This window comes from Falco biarmicus, chromosome 6 (assembly GCF_023638135.1).
Source record: "Falco biarmicus isolate bFalBia1 chromosome 6, bFalBia1.pri, whole genome shotgun sequence".
NCBI classification, from domain to species: Eukaryota; Metazoa; Chordata; class Aves; order Falconiformes; family Falconidae; genus Falco; species Falco biarmicus.
The window spans coordinates 20,685,191-20,702,502 of NC_079293.1; the positions used below are offsets into that span (position 1 = coordinate 20,685,191).

The 17,312-nt window shown below is 36.5% G+C and overlaps 1 protein-coding gene across 1 annotated transcript in view; it reads left to right on the forward strand.

Annotated features, from left to right (window-relative positions):
* Window positions 1-17,312, forward strand: part of CSMD1 (CUB and Sushi multiple domains 1) — a 1,210,323-nt gene that overhangs the window by 558,009 nt on the left and 635,002 nt on the right. Inside the window, exon 4 of the mRNA XM_056344568.1 lies at window positions 12,040-12,234. Within this exon, the coding sequence (XP_056200543.1) occupies window positions 12,040-12,234 (195 nt within the window). The remainder of the gene's footprint in view (window positions 1-12,039; window positions 12,235-17,312) is intronic.

Consider the following 17,312-nt stretch of genomic DNA (forward strand, 5'->3'; position numbering starts at 1 on the left):
AAGCTTGTGGGAGCCCACAGTCCAGCTTTGTTAAAAGCCACCATAGTGGCAGAAGTTGGCCTGAACCAGAGCAGAGAGCACTCCTGGTGCTGGGGCAATTTGTTGTCATGGCTTTTCTGTAAAATTGACAAAACAGTAAATCAAGGTATAGGAAAGGAAAAATGAAAGCAGGAGAGGAAACGTGTTTTTTAAGCAATATTGCCTTAGTAATAAGGAGCTGAAGATATGATGGCAAGCTGATGATAGCTGAAGAAAAGCCGCTGTTAAATTAACAGTAGTGTATCTATCTATTACTGAAGCTGGTTTATTCCAAATTTAATCTGCCGTTACTTCTTTTCTTGTCTCTCTTTCAGTCCCATAAGTCTTTCCCTGACCTGTAAGTACTTAGACTTGAGACAAGTGGTACATACAAGTGTTCCACAGTTAGTATTTATCAAATAATACATGACATTAGGTACTTTACATTAAGCTTTATCTTTTCAGAGTTAAAGAATCTTTCTTCTTAAATGTATTTTGCTGAAACATAAAGCATTTGGATTAATTTGATAAACACAATTTGGAATCGTTCTAGGATATTTGTATACCCTATGATTACAACTTTATAGCCTGAAGAAGGGTAAGCTCATACCTTATTCTGTTTGTCCATACCTAGTATAGCAGGTCTTAATAGTTCAAAATCCAGTTTGATTTCATAGCTACAGTCATTGCAGGGAATGTTGTGAACAATATAGAGAATATCTGATTGTGAAATCTGTCTCCAACAGTTTTAACTCACAATTCAGCTGCACGGTTTTAGTATGTATCCTGTTGTCCTGCTTTCATTAAGTGTAAACTTGTTCTCTCATCTTAGTAACATAATTCTCAGTATGAGTCAGACAGACTCTTTCTTCAAGGGGTTCCCAGGGAAAAAAAAATTAGGAAAAAATACGCTTCAGATTGCTAGTTCTATAAAATTTGTGTATACATGGATAAGATATATGTCAATCTTTTCATGATCCACTGCTTTTGTAGTAGTAGCAAGAATATTAAAATCTTGATTGTGCAATATATTTTGTTCAATCATATATCAGGATAGAAGTATCTTGTTACATTCCTGTCTTCCATCTTGAAAAAAATGTGCTAGTCCATGTAAAATCTAAAGTCAATTAACTTTCTCCTTCTCTGTCAAAATCAGTTTTACATGTCTCAGTGAAAAGAAATGTCAGACCAGAATGTCTGTGTGTTGGCAGGCTGACAGGATAGGAGGTGTGCAGGTGGATCTCATAAACCTTTTGTCTCCAGTTATGGTGACAGGATGAGGTAACTTCTGCATTCCTTGATCATGCTCCTTAAGATATAGGGAGTCATTTCTATTTAAAATTGATTTATAAATTAAGGTCAGTTTCAGACTATTCATACTCCCCTCAGTGTCCTAAGTCCATAGGACTGTATGGAAACTGCCCAATAGTTTCATGTTTTGCCTAGAATACTTAGCATTTTCAACCTGCTTGCAACTGTGATTCATTCATGCACTTTAATTTTTGTCCCATTCTTACCTTCAGTTTGTATAATATTTCTTATGACCTGGTGTTTGCCTTCCAGTGTCTTCATAGTGACTGCATTGAAATCATCATTTCTCACATCATAGTTGTAAAAATCTTCCAATATCCTCTTAAAAGCTTTCAATTTCTTGATCACTTTAGTAAGGCTGGTCTGCATTTGCTTTAGATTGAATTACTTTTATTTGAACATGGGAATCAGATTTGTATGCAGGCTTCCAGATAAGGTCTTTGTAGTTTCCTGTACTTGTCTTTCTGTTTGATAAGTATGTTGTTTAATACACAGAGATACTGTCATTTTTACCTTCTTATCCTATTGGCTTTCAAGCACAGGATGGATTTGATTTTTATGACTTGAGTGTAGGTCTTTGGTCTAATGGGATCTTCAAAAGTAGTCTTGTTAAAAAGGGTATTTGCTTGGTTTTGTTTGTTACTGTACATGAAGTGGTGAGCTAGAGGTAGTTTTCCAATTATATTTTTTATGTTGACAGTTTGCAAGTAACACTGTGGAAGGATAGCTGAGTAAACAGGAGTTGCTTCATTGCCAAAAAGTTACCATGGTCTTTCTCAGAATGAGAAGGGCAGGTGTTGCACACACTTGTGATGGTCGTACTAACAAACTAAGACAGACCATAGAACACACTGAACCTTTTAAAGGAGGTGGAAAAGCATGATTTTGATATTTTTTAGAATATGACTAATTACTTTCTATATCTGGTAGCTGGCAAAATTTCCATTTATAAATTTTGCACAGCCACAAATGCTTTTTATAGCCTCAGCCTCGACTGTCATGCTCTGCCCGTTCTCCTGTTTCAAGAGGAGAAGACCAAAATCTAGAAATATTGCTCACTGATCTCAGCTCATCTAGGAGAGTGTGTAGTACATCTGAGGCAAAATAAGTATGAGGTAATAGAAAGTTTTAGCTTTAACTTCAAATTGCCTTTGTACTTGATAGTTTTCTGGCATTGTTTGTACAATATTGACTTTTATGGTCTTATAACCAACAGCAAGACATTTATTACATACTTTATAATAAAAGTAAACACACTAAAAATAAAATCCATCAATCTTTCGTTATTACCTGCACAAGAAAATTAAAATATCAATCTCAACGTGGAAGATGTATTAGAGTTTCAAAGTTGCTGCATACTCCCAAATGATTTTCATAGCTGTGCAATCCAATACAATTTTGCACATCCTCAGATACAGACAGACACAGTTGGGTAAATGCTTGTAAAACAAGAAAGCTGTATCTTTCAAAAGTGATATGATCCAATTCTTTTATCCAGAAAATATTGCAATGATTTATGAGTGCACAAATGCAGAAATGAACACATAACAGGGAACAGATTTCCTCTTATCCTTGGATTCTGTGAAATTACAGGTTTCTGCTTGCTCAGCTAACAATAATAAACATAACAGCTTTATTTGTGTAAGCTGATAACACTGTGGTTTTTTTGTTGGGTTGGTTGTTTTTCTTAAAAATCTCAAATAGGCCAAACAAGTCTGAACAAAAAAGTTGCCAACAGATAAATAGTGGGCCATACTTGATGTGTCACTCTGCGTTTCTGTGCTCTGTAGATTCTCGAGTGCTATGTTTGGCACCTTGAAGTGTAAATATGGCTTAATTATTAGGTATTAGAGGAACTTGTATTTTGTATGTTTTGGTTTCTGTGAGTGAACTCATCCTACCCCTACACTAAAATAAATTGCATTAATTTCTTATGAAATTATTTTTAAGAAGGATGCAAATTTTCAGTGTTAGATAACTTGCAGACTAAAGCTTCCAAGGTGAGTTGTGTGTCTGCATGGCTCTGTGTATGTGCACATGTGCAAATGACCAAATGTTTGGTACTTTCTAGTAGTAATTTCTGATCATGATTTTTCATAGCTCTGGGGTTGTGGAAATTTTGCTCATTTCATTTTTTTTTTTTTTTTTTTTTTTTGCGGGGGGAATAAAGGTGAAAATTCGATGTATATTTCTCTTCTGCTCCCCCCCCACCCCCCACCCAGTTTAATAGTTAGCTCAGATCAGTGTATTGAGCCAGATTTGTATTCTGACATGTCAGCTGCTGGAAGAGGTTTTGGAGAAATCCTGAGAACTTTTAAGAAAAAACATAAAACTGGAGGCATTCAAACTGAAGGCTTACTGTTCTAATGTAATGTGCGTATGTGTGTGTGTATGTATGATACATATACACTAAATAGACTAAAAATTGAGTTTTCGCAGAAGCCTTTATTAAATATCATAACAAAATTATTATATAGAGAAAAAAATAATTTACTGCTAGTACCAGTGTAGAGTAATTTTGGAATTACGCTTCCTGTGGGAGGCATTCCTTTTAACTATTTTTCTTATTATATGGTTTCACCTTATCTTTATTATACTGGGGGCTTTTTAAATATTAGAATTTATACATAAAATTGTTTTATGATTATTTTCTGAAGATGGAATCATAGACTGATTTACACTGGGAAGGGTCTCTGGTGGTTTTTTGATTAATACTGACTCACCTACACCAAAGAAGGACCAAGTTAGATGAAGTTTCATAGGGCCTTGTCCTGTTGCAATTTGGGCATTCCAAGGCCAGATTTCACAATCTGTCTGGGCAACTTTAATCCTTTCCTGTTCTCAAGCTGGAAAAGAACCCAAACATTCTAAGTTCTACATGCAATTTCCTTTGTTGCAATTTGCATCCATTGCATCCCATCTTGTCGCTATGCACTTTTGAGAAAAGTCTTCTCTGTGCTTTCCCAAAGAATATGGAGACAGTATGAAGATTCCCCCTTCCCAAAGCAGTCTTTTCTTCAGGTGGAACAAGCCCAGCTCTCTTAGTCCCCCATCACAGGAAAAGTGCTCCAACCCTGACCATTGTGGTAGCTCTCCACTGAGCTTGATTTGGTATGTTATTGTCCTTGTACTGGGAAGTCTCAGACAGCACACAGTACTCCAGCCACAGACTCAGAAGCACAATGTAGAGGGGAAGAATAATTTCCCTTGGTCTGCTGGATGCTCTTTTACTCTTCTACAGCTTGAGGTGCAGTTGTCTGTCTTTGCTGCCAGAGCACACTGCTGCCATTTCCCTTTCTGCCAAACTGCTTCCCAGCCAGCTGGCACCACACTATATAGTTGCATGGTGTTACTCTGTCCTGGGGACAAAACTTTGCATTTTTCTTTGTTTAATTTCTCAGTATTTGTGTCACAATGTTTCAAAGGTATCTCAACAACCTGGAGAATGGCAGTCCTGCCCTTCAATGTATGGACTACTCACTGGTTTGGTGTCATCCTGAATTTGAGGAGGGTTCATTCCATTTCTGATTGCAATAAAAGTTATTAAAGAATAACAGCTGTGTTATGAACCTTTGAGGAATCAAGTAGCAACTAACTACCAGCTGAGCTCTACTGATCACAACACTCTGAACCTTGCAGTCCAGCCAGTTTTCCGCCTACCTTACAGCGTAGTTGCCATTTCATGCTCCACTGGATCTGTTACAACGCTACTACAGAGAGCCTTGTCAAAAGCTTTGCTGAAGTTACGATATACAACATCCAATCCTCTCCCATAGTCCTCTAAGCCAGTCCTCTATTCAAACAAGGCAATCAGATTGATTAGGCATGATTCACCCTTAGTGACTCCATGTTGGCTCTTCCAGCTTACTGTTGAACTGCAAGTTAAAATGTGGAAAAGATACTCAGTTTTCTGGAGGTCCATCACTGCTGAAGTACAAAAGGGGTCTTTTTTGGGCCCAGTACTGTTTAATGTCTTCATTAATGAGTTGGACAACAGAGTGCATGCCTAGCAAGTTTCCAGGTGATACAGAACTCAGAAGAATGGCTGATATACCAGAAGGTTTGGCTGCTATTCCAAAGGATCTAAACAGGATGGAGGAGCAGGAAAATCTCACAGAGCTCAAAAACGACAAATTCAAAGTCTTGCACCTGGGAATGAATAACCCCAGGCATCGGTGAAAGATGGGGGCTGCCAGCTAGAAGGCATCTCTGCAGAGAACCTGGGGACAACTTGTTGACCATGGATCAGCAATATGCCCTTGTGGCAAAGAACAACAGTCTTCTGGGCTGCTTTACGCAGACTGCTGCCAGCAGGCTGAGGGAGGTGGTTGTTCACTTCTACTCAGCACTGGTGAGACCACACCTAGAGTTGTGTTTCCAGTTCTGGGCTCCCCAGTGCAAGAGACATGGACATACAGAAGCAAGGCCAGCAAAGGATGACAAAGAATGTTAAGTACTTGGCGCATCTGACCTGAGGAGAGACAGAGATCTGGGATTGTTCAGCCTGGAGAAGAGAAAGCTCAGGGGAATTTTATTGAGGCCTGTAAAGTCCCTTCTGGGGAGTGGTAAAGGTGATGCAGGTGGACTCTTCCTTGTGATGGCCACTGGCAAGAGAAGAGGCAATGGACACAAAGTGAAATACAGGAAAATCTGTTTAAACATAAGAAGAAGCTTTTAGAATTATCTATTTAAAACTTATTTATTTATTACTTCTGTGAGGTTGATCATACACAGCAAAAGGTTGGCCAGAGACCCTGGGGAGTCTTCACCTTTGGAAATACTAACAACTGAAACAGACATGGTCTGAGCAACCTGCTCTAGCTTTTTCATCTCTTTCGCTTTCCACAAAGTGTGATATCCATGAAAGCAAGTTAGCAGGCCATGCTGGTTTTGAGAATAAAGAAGAATTTTGTGAAGGATAGGATTGTACAGTTTCTGTCATGGTACTGTCCTCTAACAAATGACCGACATGCATCTACAGTGTTCAATACTAATGTGGAAATCAGTGCTGGTAGATCAATTAACTATTCATTGTACATAGCTTCTGGAACTAGAAAGGGCAAAGTTTTTTAATAAATTGACAGTGAAATATTACCCGCTTTCCAATTGATTCAATATTTGGAATTATTTTAAAAAAGAAAGGTCAAAATGTACTGCAATGGAGTTTAATGTAAGACATTAGAAACTTAAAAAAAAAAATTAAATATATTGATTTTGTAGTCTTTTTTGATGTAGAAATGGCAAGTACAGGTATACAGAATTCTTTAGAATTCTTTAGAATTAGTTTTTCCAAGCAAATTTCATTATTACACATTAAAAAAATGCATTATATTATTTCTAGAACAGATTTATGAAAATACTGGAAAATAGCTTTACATGTATATACATATAAGTATCTAAGTCCATCTTTTGTTCAGTACAGCACTTTTAGTTCAGTAGATTGAAATGCTATTATTTTTTTTTTTTCCCTGAGTGCCTTTTCTAATGAAGCTGCTTTTCTGAATTGGAGCAGAGACTTTAGTGTTAGTGCCATTCTTGCAAGAAAATCTAGCATTTTCTCCTGTCCTATTTGTTACCATATTTTGTTGTTCTGGTTTCATAACGCGTGTAGTTATTACCTTCCTCAAAAATTATTTTATTCTGTTCCTCTGGAAATATACAGATTTCTGTATATCTTCTATTTATGCATGAAACCACAAAGTACATACTTAATGTAGCCATGTGAACAGGGTGTCATGGGCTGTGCATTACACCTGTTAACCATCTTGGCATAGGCCATGAAATTTTCGGTAACCCTGATTATCTCCACAGAGCTTCTGAAATTCCTCCCAGTATTAGAATTCCAAGGCTGTCCAATATCAAGGGATTTTCTGACTTCTTCCTAACTTAAGCTTTTTTCATTGTGTATTGTTTTGTCTGTGGCCACCAGTGTAAGAACGTGATGTTAGGAAACACATGGGGGACTGTAATAAAGGGACTATGGAACAGCAAAAAGTAGGCAAGCTTGTATTTGACTGAACTTAGGTGCAATATGGAAAACTTTTCCAGTTGTCTCATGAAGAACAGGAAAAAAGAGCAAATAAGATGTACATGTGTAGAGTCTTGTAAAGCTATCAAAATAAATGAAGGAGAAAACGTGCATCTTGGTCCTTCCTTTCTTCTTTGCCCTTCCTATTTTTCCAAATTTGAATTAAGCTTCTCTTTGAATTGTTGCTGTCAAGTTCCAACTACCATGTGTGTCACTGGCCTATAAGAGCTGGGCAACTGATTCACAGAAGGGTGAAACTGTTATCTTTAAATGAAATAAGCTGTGTGAGCTTTTCACTGTTAAGGCCTCTAGGGAATCTTTGCAATTTAGTTTAGGATCGTGAGATCTTAGGGGAAAAAAAAATAACTCCATCATGTTCTCCTGACATCATTGTCAGATTGAGCCTCTGAATAGTACTTTCAGCAAAAGCAGGGAAGTTAATTTTTACAGTTTTATAATTGATTTCAAATCTAGATGCCTTACGCAGGTAAAAATTAATAGGACTTGGCGTTCCGGGGACCTCAAAACCTTCAGAATGTATTAGAAAGTATGTTTTTTGAACTTGACCTTTTAAACAAAAGTACAAAACCATCTTATGAATACAGGACATTATGTTGGCAGCAGTTGACATGATGGGTTTGAAGTAAACATGGGAAAAACATAGGCATTGCTTATTGTGTATTTAAAGACTCTTGCACTCTAGTGTGATAATCATAGTAAGAAGACTTATTTGGAATAAAATAATAATTCAAAGGTTTATTCAGTTTAATGACAGCTACCATTTATATTTTGGGGTTTTTTCATTATCAACAACTGCTGTCTAATTCTGTGTGATTTCTCTGTTATGATAAATCAGAAAGGCGTAGGTAGTGAAATCTAGTCTCCAACAAAATCAAGGAAACTCTGCATAAGTGAAAGCAAAGGATTACTATGTTTAAGGTGCTGTGAATATGCTTTCAAGGGGCCTTTTTTGCAAATAAATATGGAGTTTAGCTTTAGAAAGAGTACTACAGTAAGTAGGTAAGTAAAGTAAGTTAAGTAAGTAAGTAAAGGCTGTGTAAATAAATGATCTGAGACAGCCTATCTGAGAATAACTTGTAAATATGAGTTTATTTAACAACGTTTAATTAATTACTAATTTATAATAACTTAATAATTAATTAATTGATTATCACTAAAAATTGTGCCATTTCTCTACAACTCTTTACAGTCCTGCTGTGGTAGCATTTTGACACTGTTGTCATGAAGATTAGTGTTATGTTTTAGCTCATAGATTATGATGTTTTTAATTATTTTCTAAAAAAATAAATGTATAGCATGCAGATAGTTAAAATAGTGAGTTAAAACCTTTGAAATTTTATTTCTGTAATGAATTGCATTATGGATTTTGATTCTGTGAAATTATCAAACATTTTAACTGTCTAGAAAGATACAGGTAATATATGAGGAAGGCCTATCTTTTAGCTTTAATTTCATGAATAAATCTTACTGCACATTGCTCCAGATTGATCTGTGCTAAGAAGTGAAGTCCCCACAGGTTTGTATGTCTGTTGTAATGGTGAAGATAGACTATTAAGGAGGAAGTATTAGTAGGTGGATCTGTTCTGCTCTCCCATTGTACATATTTTTGCTTTTAAAATACTAAGGCTAAACAGATCCCTTTCCAAACACTATAGTATTTTCTTTTAAAACCTGGGAAGGACTTGAGTGAAGAAAAATGGCATAAGAGCACACTATCTGAGAATACTTTAATGTTAGGTCAGTGTAAAAAATCTATTGCCTTCAGTGCTTCTCTGTAGTATAGTTAATAATTCTTCTCAACACATAGGGAACATCAAATTATTTCATTAAATAAGCATCTTGATAATGAAAGATGCTGTGACACTGGTGATTCTATGAGCTTCCTCTGGGAAGTGACTGCAGATTCTCAATCCTATTGACAATAGACCTCAAAATAGGTCTACTATAGAAAAAATATGGGTCTTTTACTGAAAACTTGGCAATGAAGTTAAAGCTTGATGGACACATGTAACCTTTGTATATGATATAGCTTTGGTCAGATAGAACTCTTATAATCCAAAGATTAAACTATTTTGTTAGCAACCTTCAAATAATTCATCTTGGGTACTGACTAAAACCAGTACAGTCTGTGCAGATGAAATTGTGTGGCTACCTCAATATACTTCAATCAAAGTTTTAGAAAAGCACATAAATAATGTCGTTGAATGCTTGATCTTGACAAGAGGTGAAATTTTGTGAACTATTGAATCTATTATTGAACATGGCTGTCATTCTCAGATCACTCATCTTTTACTGGGTTTTAGGAGGTTGCGGTAAAATGTGTGCCAGTTTCAGGATGCCAAGTCTCATTTTTTCTGGGGTTCTTGACAGGTATAGTGGTAAGAAGAGGCAGTCATATTGTAGGAGACCTTCTCTACACAGTTAGAAGACTGATTTGCTGCTATACAATTTCAACAGTTAGCCAGTGCCAGTTGTCAGGTATATGGCAGATGTAGATTTGCTGTGATGTGTTTTCCTTGGGAATGCAGTTTATCAAAATCATAGTACTTTGAATACTGCATTTTTTTCTATCTAGAACACCCACTCATAAAAATAAATGTTGAGTTTTGGATTGTATAAATATTGCTGTGTACACCAGATCTTATGATGAAACTATATTAAAGTTTTTTTTTTAAAATCTTTTTATTTGAAAATAACAGGAAGAGAGATTCTTGATTCAAATGCAGGTATTCTCCTATGTGAAAGCATGTCATACATCTTTTTTTGTTTGACTTGTCCTGCAAAATTACCTGTATTAACCTACCAAAGCAAAGCAGCAAAAGGGAAAATTGTGCCAAGGGAGAAGTAACATTTTTAGTAGTGCTATAAAACATACAATAGCATATAGCAGTATATGCTGTAGCATATAATGGATTATTGTTGCCAAGTTTTTGGAATGTAAATTGGTATCTTTTTTTATTTATTCCAATTATTTTGATGTTTTAGAATCAATTTTTTTTTTATTTGATATGTATTTAGTCTCATACATATGAATCAAACACTGACTCTCTTTCCAATGTGAATGCGTACATCTAAATAAATACCCTATTCTGTTAAGGCTGCTGAAACAGCACAAAAGAAATTGGGAATCATATTGTTTGCTTCTGGGTTTGGTAGCTACTCGCTGAGCAACCTTTATGTGTGATGCACAGAATTCTTAGATTTCTGATCTGCAGCATTGGTAGAGCATTTATCTAACTCATCATTCATTAGAGTGTTATGTGGCTTTTGTTACCTTGTTAATATTTGTAGATTTGGGGATTTTTCTCTTAAAAGGATATTGTAAGTGAAAGTGTTGTCCCATTTTATTTTTTTAGCTTTATGGTTTTTTTGCCTTTTTGAAATTTTCCTACATAATTTGTGTTGTAACTTTAGTATAATTATGAACATTTAAATGCCAGTGTGACTAACTGTTTGAGTAATGAATTAAGGGTGGGCATTCAATAATTGAACTTGCATGGTATAATGGGCTTAATTAGCATTGATATATTGATATAATGCTTTACAACACTCTGAGGATGTGCATGTATTGAGCAATTTATCCTCCTAACATGCAGGTTAGTAAGGTTAGTATGGTGATGTTTATTCTACAGGTGGGTAAAGTGAAGACAGAGAAGTATGGGATGAAAGAATTTGTTCATGAAACATGAAGTTTCTGAAATGATACCTGAATTAGATGTGAGGTTTTCAGACTACCATTTCTTTGATGAACACACTTATCTTTTATGTGCTGTTCTTGACATATTTCAACTTCCTGCACTTATTTATTGTACTCTAAAGGAAATAAAACAATTTTAATTTGTACTACTTCAATGAAAGGAATGGCATGCCATTAATAACTTTCATATGAAATTAAGAACAAAAGCATTTACATTTTCCTCCTCCCCAATACACACTTTTGCTTTTTCTAGGTGGAGGAGTATCATCTTTAAAGTGATAACTATTTAAAACAATCTCTTTAAAATAATTAATTCTTACAGATGGTAGTGACTTCCTGCAACAAGAAAGAAAACAAGATGTCCATTCATATCAGCCCAAAGTCACTGCTTAGGCATTGATTCTTTCTAATTTTCTGTTTCTGTTAACGAAGATTGACTTAATTTATTTTCTAGAACCTGGGGTAATTTTAAAATAAGCAGAAAATCAAACTTTTAATGTATACTTTAGATTTTAATTTACCTGCAGAGACCAGTTAATTATTGGGTACTTTTAAATTGCTATTCTAATAATTAAAATGAAAACTGTATATAAAGTATCTTCTACTGCCTGGATCCATAATGAAGTTGTATGAATATTTATGCAATATTTACCAAAAAGAATTAAATAAAACATTATTTTACTTCATTCACAGCTTGGGGAGAAACAGCAAGATTTATAGGATACCTTATTTGAAAATAAATCTGTAAAGTAATTAACTGAAGGACTGTTAAACAAAGAACTGAGTTTGAAATTAGCTTTGAAAGTGATGTGTATTACAAACTGATATCTGTTGTGAAAATACATTGCATAGCCTGATTTTGACTTTTGTATAAGGGATACTGTTTTAAAAAATACTAAAAATTATTTATTTGTTTGTTTTGCAGGTCTTAACTGTTAAACTTTTCCCTTCTTTCTTTTGACAGTATTACCTAGTCATACTTGTGGCAACCCAGGAGAAATACCTAAAGGAGTACTTCATGGAACAAGATTCAACATTGGAGATAAAATCCGATATAGCTGTATCTCTGGGTACATCCTAGAAGGCCATGCCATGTTGACATGTATTGTGAGTCCTGGAAATGGCGCATCATGGGATTTTCCAGTTCCTTTTTGCAGAGGTAAACATGTAGATATGAAATAATTTAAAAATATTAAGACAATATTAAAATGGCAGATTAAATAAATTTATTTTGAAGGGGGTTTTGTTTGGTTTGTTTGTTTGGTTTGGTTTTTTTTTACTTTCTGAATGTAAATGTACTAATGTACTGACTAAAGATCTGCACCATTTAAAACTGTAATCACATTTCAGAAGCAATGACTCTCCAGAGCTGACATTCAGAGGTAGATATTATATGCTGATCTTTATTCATTTTCAATTATGTAGCAATTGCTATATCAATTTGATGGCAGGATCTGGTAAATGCTTTTGAAGTTTCTTCTTTTGGAAACTTTTCATCAGGAAGGAGAAGTTTGAAATCTTCAACCATACAATGCTTGAAGGGGACCTCTGGTGATCCAATCCCTTTGAGTCCAACTCCTGCTCAAAGCACTGACAATTTCAAAGCTATGAACCAAAGGTCAGGTTGCTCAGGGCTTTGCCCAGTTGACAGTTTAGTATCTCTATGGATGGAGTTTCTAAGGCCTCTCTGGAAACCTGTTCTAGCGCATAGCTGCCCTCATTCTCATGTCCAATTCAAATTATCTTTTTACAGATTTGTCCATTTCTTGTTCTCCTGTTGTGGACCTATAAAATGATTATGGTTCATCTCTCCTAAACTAAATAGCACCGTTAGATTTTCTCATAACTTCCTCTTTTCCAGGCTGAAAAATCCATTTTCCTCATTCTTGAGTCTCATACATATGTTCTTCAGCATCTTAACCATTTTAGTGGCCCTTCTCTGCACTTGTTCTACTCTGTCAATGTCAATATCTCCTTTGTGCTAGGATACCGTAAAATGGACACAGCATTTCATATGGGACCTCCTGAGTGGCAAGTAGATGAATTCTTTAACTCTCTCTCTTTAGCTTCTGGCTCTGTTCTTGCTCATGCAACCCAATAAGGAGGTAAGCCTTCAATGGTGCAAAGTACACCACTGACTCCACTTGTGTTTCACCAGGAACTCAGGTCATTTCATCAGAGCTGCCACCTTGCAAATACTTTTTGCATGGGATGATCCTGTTCCAGGTATAGGACTTTGCATTTTTGTTCTGTAATTTCATGAGATTCCTGTCATTCTTCCAGCTTCTTGAAGCCTTTTCTCAAAGGCTATCATCAAAGCCTGTCTGAATGACAGCCCTGCCTTTCAGGGTGCCATCTGCAAACCTTGCCAGGGTGCGTTCAATCCCATGCTCCAGGCTCAGGGTGAAGTTACTATACATATTCAGCCCCAGTTTGAATCCCTGGGCAGTGTCGCAAGTCACTGACCACTACCTTGACTTTAAACAGTTGGCCTCTGCTGTCTGAGCCAGATGGTCCAGGCAGATTTTCACTCGCATAATAGTCCACCCATCGAGTCTGTATGCCCTCTATTTGTCTACAAGGATACAGCGGGGAACAGCGTTCTGAAAAATCTGTTAACTTCAGGCTAAATCATTCCATCAAAGAAAGCATTCAGGTAGCCAAGGATGATTTGCATCGACAAAAGCTGCCTGTTCCTGTTCACCTTTATGTCCTTTGTGTGCTTGGGAATGGTTTTCATAAACACCTTCAACATAATTTTCTGGAGGTCTGAGGTAAACTTGACAGATATACAGTTGGTAAGATTCTTGGGTTTTTTTTTAAATGAGAAATGAAAAATTTTCTTTTTTCCAGTCATTGGTAATCACCCTTGATTGTCACTCGAATCATTTGAACATGTATCATTCAAAGATGACACAGAGCAACCTCACACTGTGGCACACCAAGAACCCTGATGTGCATACTGTTAAGTACACTTATGAACTTACATACTGTTACGAACTTGTACATATCCTGTTTATTCTGTAGTTCCTTGTATAGTTTCTCCTGTGCTGTGGCTACTATTTTTCTTCCCAAAACTTCTGCATGTTATTGAGAATTGGCAGTCTTTGCTAATGAAGAGAGAAGCAAAGGGACACTGAGTGCCTCAGCCTTTTTCGTGTCTTCATCACAAGGTCACTTACCCCACTGAACAGCAGGCCACCATATCCTTCATTTTCTCTTTGTTGTTGATACACCTACAGAATGGTTTCTAGAATGGCCACTCTTAACATTACTCACCAGTTTCATTCCATCTGAGCTTCAACCTTCCTCCTTCTATCCCTGCATTCCTGAGCAACACTTCCATATTCCTTTCAAGTAGCTTGTCCCTGCTTTCACAGTTTGTACATTTTAAAAAAATGTATTTGTATTTCAGTTATTTGTATTTGGTATTTCAGTTAAAAAATCTCACTCAGGCATTTCATGTTCAAACCCAGCAGCCTCCTGCCATGCATACACATTTATGCACTAGAAATAGATGCACCATTATTGAGCTTTGAGGAAGCTACCCTTGAAGTCCAACAAGCTGTCCTGAGCCCTGTAGCCCTTCAAGGCATCGGCCCATAAGAGCCTGTCTGTCACTTCACAAAGAAGTTGAAATCTTCTCTGCTGAGGTCCAAGGAGTTTATTCTACTACCTGCCTTCCACACTTCCCTTAGAATCTTCGGCTCACGTGTGTCACTTAGGTGAATGGTTCTTTGTTCCTAGTTGACTTGTCCAGTGCCTGCATTATTCCCAATGAACTGAGAAATCTAGTGAATTGCTTGCCCTCTGTCATGCTGCCATCCTCACAGATGTTGGGATGGTTAAAGTTTCCCATGAGAACCAGAGCCTGTTGTTGGGAAACTTCTAGTTGTTTAAAAGTTTTGAATACCTCTTGATCAAGTGGTCTGTAGCAGATATTCAGCATAATGATCTCCCTCTTGGCTTCCCCTTCTTGTTCTAGCCCACAGGAGCTCAATGAGTTTGTTGCCTGTGGTGTAGCTGAGCTCTGTTCATTCAAGATCTTACTTGATCTTGGGAGGGTGCAGCCTCTCCTTTCGTTGCTGTTTCTCCAAAGAGCCCGTGTCTATTCATTGCAGCCCTCCAGTCAGGTGAGCTGTCCCACTAAGTGTCTGTAATCACAATGACACCACAGTTCTGTAACTATTCATACCCTTTCAATTTGTTCAGTTTGCTTCCTATGCAGCACATTTCTGTATACAGGCACTTCATCTGGGATTCCAGTCATATTACTTTCTGAGCAGGAGGGAGAGAAACATTCATTGCCTTGTCGCATGGCTTCTTCCCTGGGCCAGTTCTACCACTTACTTGAGGGTTTTGGCCTGCATCCCTGACAAATTCAGTTTAGAGCTCTCCTCACTAGTTCAACAAATCTCTTGCCCTGTTCAGCCAGGCAGATCCCTGCTGTCCTCATTTCTTTTAGAGTCAAGTGTGGTTCTGCAGGAATCTGATGATCCTGCCTGAGCTTTTCCTTTTCCATTAAGGAGAGCTCATCTGGTCTCTTATGCTTTTCACCTCAATCCCAAGCCCTATGGTCATCCTTTACTGCTAAAATTCTCCCTTGGAAGTATTATTAGTACCCATGTGGATGGGCAACAAAGGGTGATTGTTGTCTTTTGTTATAGTTTATAAAGGTTTCTTGTGACTGAAGGGTCTGACAATGTAATTCCTCACAGCAAAGAAATATTTTTGTAAATTTCTGTGCTCCAAAACAAATGCAGGAGTTCGTAATAATAATAAAAAACACCAGCACCACCCAAAAAACCCCAACAAAACAACAAAAACCCCAAACCCAACAGATTTGGGTCATGTTTGTTGTTTGATTTCAATCAGTACAAAAAAAGATCTTTTTTATTAGTGCTTCAAAACAGGAGGAAAACAGAAATTTTCTAACCTTTCAGTTATATGATCTTCGATTTTTTTAATCTTTCTAATAAGAGGTAATAAACAGGTTTCAGAAAAAAATACATGTCATAAGTTCATGGTGTTGTCAGTGTCTACTAAATATTTGCCTGTTTCTACAGGTACTGTCCAGTTTGGCAGTGTTTGTTGCATAATTTTTTTCAAAATTTTGTTCATAATTTGTAACTCTTTGCATTTAACCTATTAATAAAAACTCAAGTGGAGTTCTAATCTACATATAAAACTTAAATGAATCCAAAGAAATCTGTACTTTCTTTCAAGAAATTAGAACCATAAACCCCACCCTTATTGAACAGTTAGTGATTTATGTGAGCTGAGGCATTGCCTCAGTGGACTTTTAGAGTTCACGTGGAATTTGGGTTTGATGATGGATTTTAGACATTCCTTATTTTATCGGTCTGGAAGAAATGCATGAGGTAGCCCCTTCCATTCATTTTCCAAATGTTCCCCTATTGTTTCTCTAAGAACCTTGGTCTTTTCCATGAAAGCACCATTTGTTACAGTTTTGTTTCCAGATGTTGGGTTTTTTGGGGGGGGGCATTGTAAACTGATTTCATGGCATCCATGCAATAGAATATAGCAGAGTGAAGCTACATGGTTTATATACACAAAAAAAATCATAACAACCTTGCTCTCTCTGGTATGTTTCCCTATTTTTGTTGATGCTAGCAAATTACTATTTTCTGCAATTGTGTTGTTTAATATTTTCATGAATATTAAGAAGCTGGTGTTGAGTAATTTATACATTATCTAACTGTACAAATGCTGATTCTGTTAGAAAAAACATCCTAGTGAATTATTAAGCCATTAAGATGTAGACAGCATAGACTCTTGTACGTGCTGTTTTGTTTCTTTGGCTGCTAATCAATTTCAGAGGTTCTCCCTTTATAGAGTACAGCCATGCGGAGGGTGGTGGAGCTGAACTGTACTGCGGATCATTTATGGGTTAGAATGAACTCTAATTCTTTTGATAGAAATAAAATTCATTTGATAGAAATCAAAGCTGCAGTGAATGACATTTTTAGAAAGTTTAATAATTTCACTGTCAAGACATTTACTTTATCTTTTTTTTTTCTGTTTTCTTTCAATCAACTATGATTTTTTGTGTGTGTGAAAATATGGCAGCTTCCAAACTGGAAATGATAAAAAACAGTCCCTCCCAAAAATAGAAAACAGCCCCCAAAGAAAAGTTCAAAGGCAAATTCTGAAAAGAGAAGTCAAAAAATAGTCCTATTTTTCCATGTGGTAAGTAAGAGCAGCCATGGACTTCTC